This window comes from Solanum tuberosum, unplaced genomic scaffold (genome assembly GCF_000226075.1).
Source record: "Solanum tuberosum cultivar DM 1-3 516 R44 unplaced genomic scaffold, SolTub_3.0 scf00101, whole genome shotgun sequence".
Lineage (NCBI taxonomy): Eukaryota > Viridiplantae > Streptophyta > Magnoliopsida > Solanales > Solanaceae > Solanum > Solanum tuberosum.
In genome coordinates this window covers 1,128,047-1,148,612 of record NW_006239029.1, presented here as the reverse complement: position 1 = coordinate 1,148,612, position 20,566 = coordinate 1,128,047, and the positions used below count along the sequence as shown (strand labels likewise).

Here is a 20,566-nt window from a genome sequence, read left to right as displayed (position 1 = left end):
TTTACTAGACAACTTTGGAGCTCAATTTAGTCTATCAAATGTTTCGATGGAAAAAAATTCATTCAAGTTTGGATATATTGTACGTTGTAAAAATGAATTTATATTCACATCTAGAGGTTAATGATAGGTTGAATCTGTTCATTATTGTAAGAACAATCTAAGAGGCACCTTACTTAGCATAGTCTCGATTGTATATTCAACATAGGTCACTAATTTTTTAACAATTGCATATTTTTTAACTAGAACTTGCACGAGGTATAACAGTAGGCGTGTGGACTTCAGGACGATAGATGACTGCTGGTAGGGTGCTGCCGTTGCTTCAATCAAAATAGAATAAGAAACTATTGTCAGGATATGAAATGGATTGTGTACTTGAGCTAAGGGCCCATCTAAAACAACCTCTCGATCTCCACATACCACAAGATAAGGGTAAAGATAAAACTAAAGTCTACGTGCACATCAAACTTCTCAGACCCCACTTATAGAATTATACTAAGTATTTGTTGAAATAAATTGTGTGCTACCGCTGCTTAAATTTTTTAAAAAATCACAACACATTTTTCTCAACAATTAAAGGAAAGAAAAACAATCAATGCCACATACTTCTTTTTTCCTCATTATAATTCTTGTAGAATACATAGGGAGGAGCATACCAAATGAGCACTTACAATGACTTGCACTATTGACACTACATAAATCGATGGTGTAAAAGCCTGACTAAATGAAGATGAAAATTTGAAGGGAACCAAAAATAAAATAAAATAAAATAGGCCCTATCATCTAAACTTATGAACTGAGGCACAACATGTTTGTGCAAAAGAATCTCAAAATTTCAACTGAACCCTTCCCAGAAATTCCAATCACGTGCTGTGTCAACCCTTGCTTCCGCCAGCCCTTGCATCGTGTTGTTAGGTGCCAATCTTGTCTTTTGGGGACGTTTCAGCTTGTAATATGAACAAATTTTACAACGGCTGACTGTGTATATAATTCTCAACATATATAAAGCCACTTATAGCAAACCAGCAAGCAATGCTCCAGGATCTGATGCTGGTGGTGGACTGGTTGGCTGAGGCTGTGGAGGTACGGGTAGTGCAGCTGCCCAAGGAGCTGTAGGGATACTAACCAATTGTTCCTTAACGAACTCCTTCAACCTACATATAGTTAGAAGAGATTCCAAAGGTGACGTATAAGTCAGTAATGAACACAAATAAGAGAATATTAGAAAGCACATTTAGCTCATACTCGAATGTCAGTGCAGGATCTCCAGAAGCAACTGTCATACGCAGTTGAGTTCTATCAGCTGGATCCGTTTCTATTCTTACCTGAATATCACAACTAAAGATGTTAGATAACTTTCTAGAGAACATTTCTATTTTAAACTAAATGATAATTCATAAAGATAACTGGTATGTTTGGCACGAGGGAATATGTTATCTTGGGTCCCTCACTTATTTTTGGGTGAAAATTGTTCCAAGAAACCACAATTTCCATCTTCTCACATGAACCAATGACAACCTCTGACAACTGCAATTTAAGTTCTTTTTGGACAAACTGCTCTACTTGATCCAGGTAGAAGGCAAATTCCCCAAAAAAGAAATACGGTATGATATACAAACTCCTATACTGCTACAAACTTTGACACTGTCACTGTTAATATTTTAAATTTTGATAAAACAAATATTAAGAGTTAGAAGTCAACTTTAAATTTGTTACTCCTATTTCACAATCCTCAGATTAATTGGCCAGATCAAATATTAAGAGTTTGAAATTAACTTTAAATTTATTACTCCTATATCACAATCCTCAGAATAATTGGCCTCCTCTATCAATAAAGCCCTTCTCACAGGATTTGTGTTCCTTTGAGCTAATTTCGGCATCCCAAAGTTCTCACTAACTCATCTTTATCATCATTCTGAACTTGGAGTTCTTTACAAAAAAAAATTTGGGCAATAAACAGTGAGATTTTTTTTTTATGACAAGGGAAACCCGCAGCCACTACCCTTTGGGTGCGCACAGGGTAAAACCCCCGCTCCTATGCAATAGCTCGCAAACCACATAGGAGAGGTAAACCGCACTAGGCAAGCCTGGTGCGACGAGCTCGACCCAGAAGGCAAACCCCTTGCTTTCGCTGGCAAGGGGTTTTGAACTTGAGACCTCCAACATGGAAGTCCCAAGCTCAATCCACCGGGCCACCCCGAAGGATCCACTTTGTCATATTTTATATCTACAAACCAATAAAATTATGGTATTTTAGAGCATCAAGGCAGCAAGTACCACAAGATCACTAACTTACCAAACACAACATGGCTCGCGTACTCTCTGAATAGAAAGTTGTGCTAGCAACCAAATTATTTGGATTTGGATCCTGAATAAGAATCAAGAAGTGAAATATAATGAGGAAATATGGTCACAATCCAGAAGGTAACAAACCAAAATATACGAAAGATCAGAAACTCACAAGTCCAGGACACACAACCAACTGGAAACTATTGAACAAGTTTGCCATTTCAAGAAGTGCCATTGGTTTTACACCTCTAACCTGGTCAAATTAGAAAAATAAGTTGAAGTCGTGTTTCAGATATCGATATGCGCATGTAAGGTTGAGATGGCAATCTCGGTATTCGTTCGTAATTTATGATGTTCTTAATTATACACACTTAAGAGAACATTTTCATATGCAAGTATATTGCAAAAGTTCAACAAAGAAAGTGGACATACCACTTCTTGGAGCTTCAATGGTGGCCCGGATAGTGATCTCCATTGTGGGAAAAATTCTTCTGCAGATACTGTGATAGGCTGGAAAAACTTATTCAAGACAGCAGGGAGGCGAAGTTTAACATTAACCTGTAAAATGCACAGCCAAGTTAAAAACATACAAAAACGGACTTAACAATGAAAGATTGAACTCCAACCCTCAACCCCCCCAACCCCTACCCAGGAGAGAGCCTTTTTCACTTTGTTCCCTAGGTGGCTTGAAGCCCCAATCTCATGATTGAAAGTGGCGGGCCCTTAACTAGGCTATTACTCCCTTATCTCAAACCATTTGAAAAACAAAATTCATAAAGAATCAGTACCAAATGAGTTCCGAACTTATATGAGAAGTCAAGAACAGCGACATCCCTACTTGGACGTAGGTTAACAACTTCAAGTGGGCATTGAACCTGCAGAACATCATTTAATTGGAGATCAGAAGATGAAATGACAATCAAATAGGTTAGACAAGTAAGAACTATCTGACCTGCGCACGTGGTGGAATAGTCTCAGGTACTAATGATAGTTCCGTCCTCAAATGAGATGGAGACAATATTACAGCCTGCACTGAAGCAAGTGGAGCCGTATTCTTATTTCCCAAGAACAGGACAAGTTGTCCATGATGTGCCCGCCAATCTGCTTTTGTGCCAATCTGGAATTGTGCCAACAAAAAGAACTAAGTGCATAGAAGTTCATCACATGACAGCTGAAACAATGACTCTGGATTGCTCATCTACCTGTATGTATGGATCCTCATATAGTACACCACTATCTTTAAAGCACAAGGCATGAAACCTTTCTGCAATGCTTCCTATTGGCTACAACCAGGAAAGGTAAGACTGTCAAAATAATTTTACTTCTGAACAGGTGACAACAACAACAACATACCCCGTGTAGTATCACAAGTGAGGTCTGGGGCGGGTAGAGTGTATGCAGACCTTACCCCTACCTTTGGGAGGTAGAGAGGACGTTTCTGATAGATCCTCAGCTCAAGGAAAAACATTTCAGAGCAGGTCAAAAAAAGAATTAGTGAGAGTTTCTGAACAGGTGAAGGCACCACAATAAAAATCTCTAGTGCAGCAAAATTTTCCCTTAATAGCAAATGTGACAACGTAAGCTAATTTTGCAGCGCATGAAATGGAAGTACTTCTACGGGTAAATTGTAATGAAAATGTATTTAGGGTCATGCGAGAAAGTGCCAGTGATACTAGACAAACACTTTTTAAAGCTTATCCCAGCAGCTTTCAGCAAATTAACTACAAATCTCTTACAACTTTCAAGGAATAGGAAAATATGATGAATTGAAGACCTGAATTTGGTAAAAGAATCAAATGAACCAGAAACTGAAAAAGAAATGGCAGCATCTTCATATCACTAAATTAGGAGTTATAAATATGAAAGAAAGAGGGTATAGCATATTAACAATCATTCAAGAAAGCAGTACCTGGACGGTGTTCATCTGTTCTTCAATAGGTGCAAGTGCTAGCGCCTCCTCCGCAATTGCAGCACCTTCAACACCAGCACTCAAACTATGGTTAGATTGGTTCTCAGCAGGCTGAGGGCCCTCAATAGCCAGAGGACTTAAAAGATCACCCAGGAGATCAGGCGAAGCGCTTGAAGGGGGTTGAGGATCCACAACGGTCAAAGTTCCATTTGACTGAGCCTCCCTTTGATCCACTGAGTCACAATCCTGGTCATAAATAAATAGTTTATTACCATCTAATACTGAAAACATAGACATTAAATCCTCAATTTTTTACTAAATGGTAAGAGAGACAAATTACCACATTGCTCATGCTTGGAACTTTTACTGGACCTAACTGGCTGACTGGTGGAGTTCCATTAGCATGGTGTTGGTCTGTCACTACTAAAGCATTAGAATTTTGCTGTTGTGCACGCAACTTGATTGCACTTTGGTCAGCGGTATCAGTCTCAGTATCCTCAGCTTTTTTTATCAGTGACGACTACATTGTAAAGAGAATATTGTGGCTTAACATCAATGATGAAAAATGATAATAAAATAAAGACAATACCATACTTTACAGTTGAAAGATACACTATATGATGCAAAAGGAGGACTGTCTCATTGAACCAATGCATCAATTATGTAGAACACTGCAGATATAAATAATCGAAGTCAACAAGTCCTGCATGCATACCTGTCGCTCAGGGAACTTTGGCATTTCAGATAAGATGTCCATTAAAGCTGCACCTTTCTTACTCAACTCAAAGTATTCCACAGCCCGTTGCTGTATCTCTACATCGATGCAGCCTTCATACCTGGGGTATTATGCAGCTCTAGCAATTATTGCAATATCTTTGGATATATCCACAGAAGAAAAACAACCTTACAGGATGAACAGAAATTACAACACCATTAAATAATTCTATCTTACTTCCTGAATATTGCCCAAATCTGATTCTGTAGCTCCGGATCTGGTGGCTGTGTATGCATCAAGATCTTAGCATATGTTGACAGAAGAATAGGAATTGTTGAAGTCCTGAATAGCATAGTTTGAGGTAAAATAACAGACAGGAGAAAAAAGAACAATAAGAAATTGAGATCAAACACTGAATGTCCTTACGTAACAGTAGGGAGCTTCTCATGAATGATACTAAAGATTTCCTTTGGACTACACCCAGGCCTTCTGGCCAGAAGATGGCTGTATTCTCCAAGGATATATGCACTGACCTACTCCAGCATATAGCACAATTAAAATTTTCAATTAGCTTTCCCAATAATTTTTTTTCTTTTCAAATTGACAATTAAAGGACAGCAGATATCTAAATTCAAAACAAAAATCACAAAGAAGATTATAGCTCTTGGGTGCTCATCTCTGGCTGTGAGGCAACTAAACATTAGAATTGGAAGAGCAGATGAAATAGCATAGAAGTTCTATGATAAGGTGATGCAAATCTAGCTTGAAGATAAAATTAGGACACCCAGGTCAGGTTGAGGCAATGGAAGCCTTTCTATATAAATGAACTAATCAAATGACTTGGATTAACAGTAGGCCTCCCTCCATTTAACAAGAAAACAGTAGGCCTCCCTGTAAAATGGAGGCGTCAAGCCAAGTCTCAAAGTGTTGACAACATGACTTAAATTGTGATCCTTGAGACTCAAGCTCGCTCTTGGTATACGGCCCTGATTAAATCAAGATGTAAGCTATTTCTGTCTCAACAACAGCTCAAGCCAACATAGCTTCCAAACTTGTTCAGAAGGTAACTATTCATTCTTCCAATTGGAAGTTGCCAGTCAGATATCCACAGTTTAGGTTTTCTTTCTTATGCACACGTCTTTAATTAAACTGTCAACCTCCAAGAAAAATTCTCTAGTTAATTATATGCCAATAACAAATAATGTTCATGTAATCATTGCATGTCAAAGTGACTTCGGTTGGACTACCCATTCCAATTATCAGCCAGCAACAAATCTAGCATGATAAGTATGCAGACAAAATCCATTAGGGTTCATAACATTTGCACACACACACCTAGAGATTCCTAGTATTAAAAGAGAACGTTCGCACCTTGACCATTGTTTCATGAATGGCGGGTTTATCAAGATATTCTCTGGCCTTCAAAGCTGCATAAGGCTGAGGAAAAGGTTGAATGTATAAAGTGAGCTCCATTAAAAATAAATAAATCAAGCTAGCACATACACAGAGCAGCTATAGTTACCTGTAGATCTTCATTGTTTGTAACAAATTGCACAACACGGAACCAAATGTCATCACTGACAAAATCACCAGCCTTGTCAATTAATTGAAGGACGACATCTACATACCTGCATGACAAACCAAGAGACACACTCTTAGCTGTTATCACATTGTAGATCTGTAAAACAAGATTTAGACAATTTCAGCAAGTAACATCTAATTCTGAGTACTTGCTAGCTACTAAAAGTGCTAGATTTGGAGTTAGAAATATGCACAAAGAGAGCAACATTTCTGTGTATGGTGGATTTCTCATGATGCCCTCTTTGATAACGATGGACAAAATAAACCCCCTGAAAAGGCTGCAAGACAGGTCAAGCCGGAGAGAACGTCTAGAAGACAATATTTTGGAATTTCCACAACTTCAAAAGCAGAAGATGAAACTTTGCTAAATACGGAAATGTCCTTGATTCAGCATAGTCAGCATATATGAGCAAAATGTTTTTCTTTTTTTTTGAGCAGGAATATATATGCAAAGTTTTTAAACTCCAAAAGATAACCATTTATTGCATTCAAGAAAAGTGAAGTTTCATTATGTCCATATCTATTTCATACCACGACAAATCAGGAGCAAATTTCTCTGCAAGAATTGCAATTTTGAGTGACAGTTCTTCACGCATCACAAACTCTGCTGTACTAAGATACTGACAAAAACAAAAGATCAGTGGCATACCTTTTTACTCTGCACTAATTTAAAAAAATGTTCTATAAAGGGCATAAATTAAATATCCATGAAAAGAAATAATCCTGATACCTGCAACAGTTCTTCCACTATGTCTTTTGCATTTGAAACATCACACATTCCATATAGTAAATCAAGCGCACGTCTCCTTATACTGTTTGAAGTACTTAGCGTCAGTAAAGAAAGCATTTTGAATACTTAAGCTGAACTTAATAGACAGACACACAAGCGACTACTGCCGATATTTTCCCATCATTTCACCAGAAAAGAGGACATTTAAATAAAACAGCAGAGATATTGAATGTCCAGCTCAGCTCCAATGTCAGTAAATTGATAAGGAGAGCTTTCTCTTTAAGGAGTAACCATGCACATGTCACACTCAGAAAGTGTTTGGGCAGAAAAATTTGAGCTTTACTAACTTGGTTGTTCCAGCAGCACATTTTACTTAATGTACTTCTGCTGTGAAACAAAAGCAGGGAATAGGTGATAAGGAAAACGCAAAGGCTCCAAATCAACCTGATATCAGGATCCTTCAGTGAGGTAATAATCTGTGCTTGATGTCTTTTAATGATGTCCTGTACATCTGTAACCATCAACATCCGAGTCATATTTTCCTGCATGAAAAACAGAGATGAGGAAATCAGACAGTGGTAACTGGTACATACTGGGAAACTGGATCTGTTTTGCAAGTTCCAACTGTATGCAAGAATATTAGCATACGCAGGACCTACGAGTGTGGAAGTGCGGCTGCTGTATAAAAGACCTCTTGCATGCACAGAAGAAGGTTTACCATAGAATAGTAGTTTGTATGCTTCTACAACTTACCAAACCAAGATAGCGAATATTTGGCTCACGTACAGCAATGAATTTCCCAAGCAATGCAACACACTGAGACATCATCTCTTTTTCGGCATCAAGATGCATGACCTGCAGCAAATCAATGAGAAGTCAAACTTAATAAGTATCCAAGAAAGCAAGGGATAATTTAAAACAGCATCCAGGCATTGAAACTTTAGATAATACAAGAAGTCCATCTTAGCATATGGAGAGTACAAAGGTGAACTGTTCTCTATTTCCTTGAAGAAGACGCAATGATTATGTGATTAAAAAAGTTGTTAGGAGGGAAGTAATAAGATTGGAAAGAATGTGCAGAAATAAACAAAAATCTTGTCAGGTAGCAATAACTTCGGAATTTGTCAGGAAACTGGAAAGGAAAAAAAAGATGTATAAGAGTTTGTACTCAACATCATCACAAATGTCCAAGTAAAGGCGCTACCAGAAGCACCACATAGGTTTTGATTAACAAATCACCATGCTTCTACTTCAGGAATATCATTATTTATAAAGAACTAACTTACTCAAATGTAAGATGTCATTGCTATCAGCAATTCATGTAGCACACAAACTTATAAAGAAGGATAATGGTTGATACATGTAGAACTTACAAGAGCAAGCGCTTCAAAGAGGACAGCATGTGACGCATTGTTCTTGTTCACATTTTTCACCACATCGGTTCCCATCAATATCCGTTGCAAAACCTGATTGATCATAATCCAGAACATCTTTGAAATCTACTACTGATTCTTTTGGACAAGTGAAGTTGGATAGAAAAAGGGGATATGCTCTCAGTTAAAGAAGGATATTTCTGTTTAGCTGGTGAGCATACCTCAAACAATGATCTTCTAGTATCTGGATCCTCAATAGTAGGAAAATATTGTAGAGCCCTCATAGCCTTTACCTGATATAAAAAATTATCAAAATTGAGACCATGCTTAAGCAAAGATGTCTGATTCCCACATTCTAGCTTTCACATTGATGTATCAAAATTGAGATCCTATCCATGCACCAACTTACAAATTCATGCATTTTTAATGTGCATGATTGGTCATTCATGCAATTGTGAAGCATATATTTGTTTAAAGGTCCAAAGACAGCATATTCAATTTCTTTTCTGCAACAAGTAATGGCTACTGCATATTGCACAGGAAAAGTAAATAAACCTGCAGCCACGGAGATGGGATCCCATAGTAGGTATATTCTTGTGGTACATCTTGGTTCCTTGAAAGCCTTTCCAATACTTTAACACATTTGGGAAGACAACTCCAATATTCTTCGTGGTTATTTGACACTAATGCAACTAGAAGGCTCATGGAAGATGTCACAACACCTAAATCTCGTTCATCTAGCAGTTGTGCCATCCGATCTGACCTGGATTATGAGGAAAACTTTATTTGTTGGGATACAAATGAAATCATTTAATAAACCGTTCACCTAAGTAACTACACTTACCAGCTATCTACATTCATGACATCAGGATTTTTCCTAAAAAGACGTACGAGACATAGTGCAGCCTTCTTCCTCACCAGTGGCCTACAACTGCTTGATATCTGACTCAACAAAAGGAAGAAGAGGAGAAAAGAAAAGAAAGCCTACGTCAGTCAAAGAGTTGGGATACTGGATGGCTACTACAAATATTGACTTACAAGTAACTTTTGAACATCAGGAGCTAGAGATTCTGCAAATTCCCTCCCCCCGATATTTCCAACCTGCACAGATATATCAAACAGTTGAAACTTGTAACAAGCTAACAAAGAACAACAGATCTGCTTCTAGGAAGAGAAAGAAGAAAAGATCTGAAATTCATACCAATGTCAACGCTAGACACTGGAAAGTCTCATTGCGTCCGACTATGTCATTGCGTACTGTATTAATTGCTAATCTCAAAAAATCATGATTCTCATTGAGCAAACATGATGTCACTATATATCCAACCTGCAAAACACCAGAACAACCAGTCAACATCTTTATGCTGTTAAATTACATATTAAACATAAGGTGCAGCACAAGAAAGAGTAGCATATACTCTCTCAAATATCAATATGAATGCATGGAAATTACCATGTAAAAATAAATCATCTAAAACTGCAACCACCTCCAATTTAATCAATGTAAAGCCATGACAACAATGGTTTTATGAGAAAATATTGAACTCTGGAAGGATAAGAGTTATTATGAATAGACCAAACAGATAGAGTGTTTCATTCAGCATGGATATGGTCACCAAAATGCTAGCATAAAAAGCAAGATGTGACCAGTGGTGTGCACAGGATTTTCCATAAGCGGTGACGATATTTATAGAAGAGACAACATAAATATCAATTATCATATTTGTAGGTAAGATATAGCCTTGATCCATTGGTTTAGTTTAGTTTTAAGCAACAAGAGGTCGTGAGTTCAATACTACTTAACAACAATCTTAAGTTATAGAGGTTATATTTGCCAAAAAATATGCTTAGACTGAAGTTTGAACCTCCGACCTCCAGTACAAATCATGAGCTGAACCAGCACGCCAAACGACGCACAGTAGTAAGAGACTAAGCGGTATCATTGTCTTCTATATATCAGTTTATGCATGGTATAAATATATATGTTTAATTTTTAAAAAAATTGATGAAGCGGTTTGCGGTGTCGGGTGACACCACTTGGTTCAACGTGGGTCCCCTCCTGGATGCGACACAACTTGTGTTTTCATACATTTTCAATATACTAGTCATATTTATCAATTCAATCAAAAAAGATGAAAGACTTCACTTCACATAAACCAATTTTGACGAGTTATCCATGCTAGAAATGAAAAGAAGAAAAATGAGGTACCTGCTTCTCAGGATACTTTGGAGCAGAAATCAGAGATACAGCTTCCATGTGACCAAAGTCCACATCATAACCAAGCATATGAATATACAGCATTTTCCAGACATATTTCTTCTTTTCATATGGTGTCAGACCCTGTATAACACAATACAATTTCAATAACCATGGGAAATGTCTGTTAATTTAACAGACAATGAGGGAGGTCTATGATTGGCATTTTTGGGGGAAAAAAGAGAGAAAAATAACAAAAATTTATACAAAACAAACATCGGAGAGCAGTGAACAAATAGGGTATTGGGCCTGGTCCTGGATGACTAAGCACAGTTTGCAAGACTTATCGTTTAACTGAATAAAAGTCAGTTAAAAGAAGAAAAGGGGGAAAACGGAAAACAAGCAAAAGATAGAAAAGATAGACAGAGAAAGAGAAGAAGAAGCTATGTTACAAAATTCATTAAGGTGTAGAGTGAATGCAATTGAAGTGCAGCCAATTCAAATCCTATGCAGATTGAAATGATAATGCAAATATTGGAATAAAATAGCCCCTACTACAGATAAATAATTATATGTCTAAGTTAATAGCACACCTATTTCTGCAATACTTCTATCTCAAGTTCATTTTTTTCTTAGGTAGGCATCCATTTTGACATTTAACCGCAAGGAAATTTTGGATGTTACACTAGATACAATTGATTGAGTTAATAATTATAAATCTGTTAATGCTTTAGCATTGCTTAAATTGAGCAGCTTATGGAAGAGCACCAAGTACCTGTAACTCATACTGTGTCTAAACTACAATTTTTTTTAATAGTTAAGCACTATAAAGGTTGAAAAGGATAGTGAGCAAGCTAGTGAACAAACATCATATGTCGTATATGAAGAGAAGACACACCATAAATTCAGCACTGATAGCCAGTAAGTATGTGGATTCCAGGTTGAGAGGGGATGTTCCAGCAGTTATGTGCAAGCTAGACACAGAAAAAGCATACAACCATTTAAACTAGGACTTCCTACTTAGCATACTTGACAGGGTTTGATGATAGGTGGTTGAAATGGAATGTGTTTTTACTTTTTTCCCATCAGGAAGGGGACGCAGGCAGGGTGATGCTCTATGGGTGGTTTTAACAACATGATGAGGATTGCAATTCAGAACAGGTGATTAAAAGGCTTCAAGATTGGCAACAGGGAAATAGAGGAGTTGGAAATCAGGTTGAAATGGAATGGGTTTTTCCCATCGAGGAAGGGGACACAGGCAGGGTGATGCTCTATGGATGGTTTTAACAACATGATGAGGATTGCAATTCAGAACAGGTGATTAAAAGGCTTCAAGATTGGCAACAGGGAAATAGAGGAGTTGGAAATCAGGTTGAAATGGAATGGGTTTTTTCCCATCAGGAAGGGGACACAGGCAGGGTGATGCTCTATGGATGGTTTTAACAACATGATGAGGATTGCAATTCAGAACAGGTGATTAAAAGGCTTCAAGATTGGCAACAGGGAAAGAGAGGAGTTGGAAATCTGTCACCTACTTTATGCAGATGATACAATGATTTCTAGAAAGCTAAGACATACCAGATCAGATATATTAGGATCAATATATGGTGGCCAATATGGAAGGAAAGAAATGGAAGATGCTTTAAAGATAGGTCCAGATCCATACATAAAGTAAAATGGAATTGTATTGAATCTTTACTTCTTTAGTGTAAACAACTTTGTATAGAAGATGTAGTGATTGTAGATTTGATAGGAAGCTTGTAATTGCTCTCTTTTGGAGGTGGCCAACATACCCTTAATGCCGATGAATACAATTTTCCAATTTTTTTAAAAAAGGAAGATATATTAGGATGATCCTATTAGTATTTGAAACAACATCTGGTTTGCGTGGGAACTGGAGGGAGAGCAGTCAATTTCCAATGAAAGAAGAGATACAGGTTCAAGCTCTTGCTAACATTTTGGGATGCAGGGTGGAAATTTTCTAAAAGTATCTTAGCATGCCTTTGGGCTCTTAACACAAGGAATTGGAAATATGGGATGGCATTGTAGAGAAAACTGAGTTATTTTTTTAGCAAAATGGAAGTCACAATACTTGTCTCTGAGGGTGTTCATTTACAATTATCCTGTGTTAAGAGTCCCTCCCAACTTAAATATGTCTGTATTTCCTATGCCGACTAAGGTGGTTAAGAAACTGGATAAATTGAGAAGAGACTTCTTATGGAAGGGTACTAAATAGGGCAAAGAATATTATCTTGTTAACTGGAAAACTGCTCAACTAAGCAGAGAGCATGATGGACTGTGCATTAGAAATGTGAAGTTACAGAACATTAACTTACTGACCTATTGATGAAATGGCTTTGGAGATACAATGGTGAAGATCAAACATTTTGGAGGGAAGTGATCCAGTGTAAGTATGGCCAAACAAACCACAGGTGCACTAATATAGTCTCCAACAATTATGGAGTTGGTGTATGGAGGTCTGTCAGGGCATCATGGCCAACTTTGTCTGAGAATATCTGTTACAAGGTGGGCAATGGTAGAAGGATTCTGTTTTGGAGAGATGATTGGAATGGTCAGGAACCATTGATGGACTTCTTTCTTGTCTTATTCTCTGTATGCCACTGGATGAGTATCGGACTCCTCACGTATGGGACATCACCTTTAGAAGATACTTGAATGATTGAAAAGTGGGGAGAGTGGGTAGCTTCCTGGAACTTCTTCCGAACTTGACACAATCAGGAGAAGAGACGAAAAATGGATCTTTATCAATTAAAAGGGCCTATAAAAGGGAACTAAATGAACAATTTAGGAGAAGCATAGGTCCATGGAAAAGCATTTGGAAGAATTTGGCACCAACCAAGGTAAAATGGTTTGCCTGGTTGGTGGTCAGGAAAGCCTATTTCACACATGAAGTTTTACAAAAAAAAGAGATTCCAAATAGCATCCAAATGCCGACTTTGCAAAGAAGCAGACGAGACATGCAGCCAGTTCCTCCATGAAAAGTAACTACACAGATTTGGTCACTCTTCCTTGGCCTTATAGAGGTAAAATGGACATACAACAAACCTGATGAGCTGCTGGATCAGAAGGGGGAAAGTAAGAGCCAGAAGAAATGGTGGAAAATAGTTTCTGCCTATATTTGGTGGACTTTGTGGAGGGAGAGATGGGAAGTGTATTAAACATAGATTCCATTTTATTCACAAAGTTCAATGGAATTGAATGCATCTTTTTATATTTGGTGTAAAGAACAATGTGTAGAGGAAGCATAACAAATTGTAGACCTCTTAAGATCACGTTAAGTATCTTTATTTTCTTTACCATTCATTTGGGTCTCCAACATATCCTTAACAGTGAGGAATACAATGTTACCAGTCTCATAAAGTAAATGTCATATAACCTTAATAGTCTGGAGCAAAAGACATTCCCCACTCCCATCAAATCCCCTTCTCATTGGAACAGAGATAATTGAGATGTATTATCACTCTATCACCGGCTGCCACTGATGGATAATCCAATGTCTACAGCAACTCCATTCAAATGATTCATTCCCCCTTTTCGCCTAGCCCCAATTAACAGTGACATAACGAAATGGCATGGATAAAGCTTCACAAAACAACCAAATTCTGACCATTTTAGATCTTCCTTTTAATTTTTGATCTGATGTACAGTTTTAAAAGTTTGTGACCTAGGTTCTAAACATTTTTTTAACAGGTAACAAAGTTTGTATGATAGCCCAGTACTTCAAACCCCAATTTACAAGAGAGAAATAAGAAGAAAAGAAAACAAAAAACAGAAAACTGAAAAGATTATAATCCTAACAGGCATCAAAAACTTCTAGAATTGTCTTTGTATCTACAGAGTCAGAATTTGTGCACCAAAAACAAAACAACATAATACAGTTGAGTTTATTCTTTTGTATTGTGTTACTTCTATCCTCAAAATATCTTACATTTCTTTCTTTCCAGATAATCCACCGTACAAGGGCGGGATTGATCCACCATTTGTTTCTATCCCTTGCCCCAATTCAAGCTTCCTTCCAGCTAAATAGATTATCAACAATCTTTCTAGGCATTGTCCACGAGATGCCTTTGAGATTGATAAAAATCCTCCATGACTGATCTGTGATTTTGCAGGATAGAAATAGATGACCAACAGTCTCAACATCATCCCTAACACCGTGACCATAAAATTATTCCTTTCTTTATTACATTTTCTTTCATGTGTCAACACAGCCTCATTGGCTAACAACCATGTGAAACAAGCAACTTTGTAAGGTATCTTTACCCTCCATGTATGATTCCAAGGCCACTCAGAGATCTGAAGTTCTGGAACATTCATAATCTTATATCCTTCACTCACCACGTAGAGACTTATCAGTCCACCACAAGCAGTCTACTCCCCCTTGCATTCCTTTGAAAGATTCCAGGAGCTGGTAGAGTTCAGCTGGGAATCTCCCAATCATTCAGCATTTTCTAAATGACAACTCCCATCCTTGGGGAGACCACATCTCTGCCACTGTCCAATTTTGGTGTTGACCAAGAACATACAAGTCAGTAAAAGACTCCTGCAAACTCCTGTTACCTATCCACTTATCTTTCCAAAAGATGGTCTTGTTTCAAAAAGCAAAAAAGGAAAGAAAAAAAATGAAGAAAAAGACCTACACCTTAACAAACTAATTACGCCTAGCAACAACATCACCTTGCATCAATGGGATTGTAGAAAACAAGGTAATACCATCCTGGTTGTATACACCTTGTATTACTTTCAGAATATCCTAATAAAAACCTAAGAATATTAAAACCAGTCGGATCGTCAACAACCACAAATCATTTTCAATAACTTCAACTATTGAGCACCTCTCTGGAATACCATCACTGCCAACTATGACAGGTCCCGTGACAGTATCTAACAGACCTTGAAATATGTGCCACCTTGAAACTGCTATATTTTTTTAGTAACCAGAACTTCACGTTGTTTGCCTAAAAGTACTCCTATTGACCAATTTGTATGGCATTCTTTCCTTTTCAGGACATCCAAAATGTTTGACATTGTAATTTTATTATTGTTAATTTGACAGTCATTTTCTACACAAATTTCAGAATTTTCAAGAAACCAAATACATTAAACAATTCAAATGGTAAACTTTGATATGATGTTTTCTCTATCTAATTAACTTTCAACCACAACTTAAATATTTCATTATACTCACTAATAAATATGTATAAGTAAAATTAATATCTTAAACTCTTTCAGTTAAACACATCACATAAAAATGAACTACGAATGTAACATAAGTATCTACTAATTGGTTTCTCCTTCTTCTTTTTTTGGTGCAAATGAACTTGGTCTCATAACTGAGATTTTTTTTGGATGAAGTAAGAAGATTCATTTAAAGGCGTCAAGAAGATGCAAGCTTTACAAGGATTGGTCTCATAAATGAGCTACCCCACCAGTTTCTCACAATGTATTCAATTTGGCAGTAACCACCTACTATGCCAATGACAAGTTCACAAGAACAAGTTTAATACTGCAGGTTAGTCTTTACTTAACTACTCCGTTAAAGATATCACTACTGGACGTCCAACCCAACCCTATCATACCATCCCCACCCAAGAAATCCTGCTAGTATAGCTAGCAACAACAACAAACCCAGTGTAGTCCCAAAAACGAGGTCTGGGGAGGAGTGTAGCAGACCTTACCCCTACCTCGAGGAGGTAGGGAGGATGTTTCCGAAAAACCCTCAGCTAAAGTAACAACATCAGAGCAGCTAAAAGATAAATACAGAAGTAAAGAGGACACATCATTCAAAAAAAGAACAATACCAATAACCAACTAATGTGATAACTGAAGCACCTAGTATAGCTAGCACAAGTCCAAAATTCAGCCAAAACCAAATGCAGAAAATAGCAGAAACTCAATTACACTTCACTGACGTCAAATTCAAAATTTTCCATTTCCATTTCCTGACAAAACCATTACTCACATTAAACATCTTGTAATATACTGCTAACACCTAACAGAGTTGCAATTATCCAAAAAAAAAAAAAAGAGTCGAAAACCTTTTCGTTCTTAAAGCGAGTTCGAATATTGCCGAGCTCTTTATCAACACGAAGGCGTTCCAGTTCTTTGTTCTGACAATTACGAACGTCGCTGATGAACACCGACAATCCTCTCATGCCAGATAACGCCATTTCCGTTCAGATCCAGCCGAGAAGGCTTTTTCACTGTATCTTCCCGTAGATACTCAGCACCTCCGGTTTGCTTTGATCCGACGGTTCAAAATCGAAGATCGAGGTTTAAATTGCGAACGAAAATGGCGGTTCTACGTGTTTCATGGAGAGCGTAATTGGGAATTTGACGAAATGTATAGATATATGGATGTGTATGTAGAGGTAGAGAGATAAAGAGGTCTGATCTAGAGAGGAGGTGAACTGAGAAATTTTGGAAAAGCCGACGCCCAGTTGGGACGATGACGACTTTTAATTTTTAGTTTAAATTTTTTGATTGAATTGAGCATAAACTTTCATTGAGTTTCTATTTTCTCCTTTAAAAAAAAAAGAATAAAAAAATTGATTCGAAATAAATGACTTTAAAAGATTAATAAAATATTACTCCATTCAAAACTTACCTTTTATCTAAATGATTTGGATAAACTTTTATCGGTAACAACATTTCTATTTTCAATCAAGAGGTAGGGTAAAATCTCATCCTCTCGAGACACAATTTGTGAGAACATATTGAGTATGTATGTTATTGTGTTACAAATGAGGATATTGAGATGAACATGATTATCACTCTTGGAGAGATAGATATTCAAAATAAGGTAGGAATGACATTGATAGATGACTTAGAAAGTGAGTTGAGATAAATTAGATATGTGAGAGAAGATGCATGCATGCTCCAATGCGGAGGTCGGGCTATGGATGACTATATGAGAGGTAGAGATGAACCGAAAAACTATTGAGGAAAGATAATTAAACAGGACATGACATAAGTTTAGCTTATTGAAGCATGATACAACTTCAACTTATCAAGGAATGACCATAGATAAGGTTACGAAGGATACAAATTAAGGTTAGATAGTTGAGAATTGTCTCGCTTATTTCTTCATACTGATAATCGTAATATTACTTTGGGAGTTTCTTATTATTCTATTTGTGTTACTATTTAATGAGTTTTTTTTTTGAGAATTCAAGAAAAGATCACGACGAGACGAGTCATTTATCATTTTCTTATATTTTGATTATCGAATAATTAGTAATAATTATTTCAATTTTAGTATTTTCTGTCATGCTTTCTTTAGTACTTTTTGTCTTGAATTTTCCTCTTTGGTTGTTTTTTCTTTCAAACTTCTTTGTAATGCTTTTACTTGAATTCAAGGTCTATCAATGGTAACCTTTAATTATAGATTCAAAAGTTTTTATTTTATTTTATAGTAGACCAGATATAAGTAGTTGAAAAGTAATTTTAAATTAAAATGTGGGTCATTGTTTCCTTTATTTAAAAAAGAGGAAATACATAATTACCCCATGGAACTTATACCTTTTTTTGAAATAGACACTTTAACTTTACGGGGGTCCTATTACCCCACGGCCCACGAAACCATTCAAAAGCACAACAAATACATCATTTTTTCACCATCAGTGCTCTCAATCCAAGAGCGTGTGCCACACCTCCAACCCATTTAACAAAGGCCGAATTTTATCCTAACCTATTCATTTTTTAACCCATAACCCAAACCCTAAGAAATTTCCAACCCATTTCACTTTCACCTACCCTCGTCTCTCTTTCTTCGACCAATCAAAACCCTAAGAAACTTCATGAGGCAAAGCTAGTTGGTAACATTGCTGGTTGAAATTTGTTGAATAGTGGTGTCAGAACGAAGAAGTGAAGGCTCATAGGTTAGTTATTTGAAAAATCTTTGAAAAAAAGTTTATTTTACATTGTAAGTGAATTTTGTAGTGATTTAGTCGTTAGTTTATTTTACATTGTTTGATGCGTATTTCGTTTGTCTTGCATTTTGACATCTCTCCCTCAAAACCTAATCACAGGAAATTGATTTCACAGATTTTAAACAAAAAAAGTATTAAAATGAGAAATTGCAGATCTCCAATGGCTAACAAAGGAGAATTTTGGGAAGGTGGTCTATTTAATGAAGAAGCTAATTCAAATTGGGAATGTCACATGGCGTTTTAACATTGGTTGGATGTTGTTTTTTTATTCCTTGACGCGCCCAACCTGCGTGACAACACTGATGGGTTTGAAACGGGTCAAAATGATGTATTTATTGTGCTTTTGGATGGTTTCGTGGGGTAATAGGACCCTCGCAAATTTAAGGTGTCTACTTAAAAAAAGAATACAAATTCATGGGGTAATTATGTATTTCCTCTTTAAAAAATTATGTAAAATATTAAATATGAAATAACAATATAAAGTTAACATAACATACTGTATTAAAAGTTAAATGGTTCAACACTTAATAATTCGTCAAATTTGTGAAGGTTCACACAAAAAGAGAAATTCAAAATCACATACCAATAAATTAAAAGTTAAATATTACTTAACTAAAACTTATAAGAGCTAAAATCAGAATATGTTTAAATTTGAGGGACTCAAAGTGCTAAAGGGATTTCATAATTATGTTTTCACGAGTGATTAGGTAGATGATCATCATTAAAGTTAAAAAAAACTTCAATTATTACCTCTTTTTAATCAATTCATCCTTCCTGTAAACTTCTCTTATCATTCAATTTAAATAAAATATTCTTAGGTAAAATACTAAATTATTAATTAAAAATTCTTCTGTTTTGATAAATAGTTCAACTACGAAATTCATGTAACAAGTAAACTATTATGAGTGCGAGTTTTGTAAATGATAATTAATGTGTATTTTCATAAATAATTCCGCTACAAAAAAAAAACTCTAGTTCAGGTACGAAACTCAAAAAACTGAGCTGATTTTTAAAGTTATGTACTTACATTTATGTTTATTGCGATTTTTTCGAAAGTAATGAGTTCAGAAGAATCGAATGCTGTACCTTGTCGTTTTTAAATCGAGTACGAAGATTGCCGAGCTCTTTATCAACGCAAAGGCGCTCTAGTTCTTTGTTCTGGCAATTGCGAATGCTGCTGATGAACACCGATAAACCTCTCATGCCGGATAACGCCATCTCCGTTCTGCTCTGCTCTGTTCAGATCGATCAATCGATCCTCAACAACACCTCCGATTTGCCGATTTAATGATCCGGCGGTGTTCTACGTGTTGAGCGAAGAACATAATTGAGAATCGACGGAATATATAGAGATATATATGGATGTGTACCTATAAGTGGAGAGAGAAATGGAGAAAATTTGGAAAAAGCCGTCGGTTATGGGTAAGAAGACGATTCTCTAAATTTTTATTTTAATAAGAGTAACAATTTTGTTTGACTCAACACTCTCACTGGAGAAGCCTCCGTTTCAATTTGTTGGCTTATTTTATTCACTAGGTAAATTACCCGTGTTTCGCATAGGGGTGTGCAAAAATCGATTTAACCAATAAACCGAACCGAAAAAAACACTATTGGTTTATTGATATTGGGTTATTGGGCTAACGGTTTTTAAACGGTTTTGCAAAAAATTTTAATGGGTTATTGGTTCGGTTTCCGATTTTATAATTTTTGTTAATGGTTAAACCGATAACCCAATAAGACTATACTAAATTTACTAGTCTTATTGTTAATGGTTAAACGATTGTTACTTTCACACTTTTTCCTTTGAATGTGTCTAGTGTCTA

At 36.5% G+C, this 20,566-nt stretch overlaps 1 protein-coding gene across 2 annotated transcripts; it reads right to left on the bottom strand.

Annotated features, from left to right (window-relative positions):
• Positions 1-576: 576 nt before the first annotated feature.
• On the bottom strand, positions 577-20,190 carry LOC102588472 (AP-2 complex subunit alpha-1-like). Of its 2 annotated transcripts, none has more exons than XM_006349010.2 (27): positions 19,830-20,190; positions 10,804-10,935; positions 9,796-9,921; positions 9,633-9,695; positions 9,439-9,536; positions 9,150-9,357; positions 8,816-8,887; positions 8,595-8,687; positions 7,975-8,076; positions 7,666-7,763; positions 7,222-7,303; positions 7,023-7,111; positions 6,433-6,538; positions 6,282-6,347; positions 5,337-5,443; positions 5,148-5,252; positions 4,911-5,031; positions 4,536-4,715; positions 4,196-4,441; positions 3,489-3,569; positions 3,239-3,403; positions 3,075-3,161; positions 2,719-2,844; positions 2,459-2,539; positions 2,294-2,365; positions 1,243-1,322; positions 577-1,151 (listed from the first exon to the last, which is right to left on the bottom strand). In XM_006349010.2, exons 1-27 carry the CDS (start codon positions 19,959-19,961, stop codon positions 1,010-1,012), a joined length of 3,060 nt encoding a protein of 1,019 aa, XP_006349072.1. In that variant the 5' UTR covers positions 19,962-20,190; the 3' UTR covers positions 577-1,009. The 2 variants fall into 2 exon arrangements, with proteins under 2 accessions (XP_006349072.1, XP_006349071.1); XM_006349009.2 differs by lacking the exon at positions 19,830-20,190 and adding an exon at positions 16,851-17,289.
• Between the last annotated feature and the right edge of the window lie 376 nt (positions 20,191-20,566).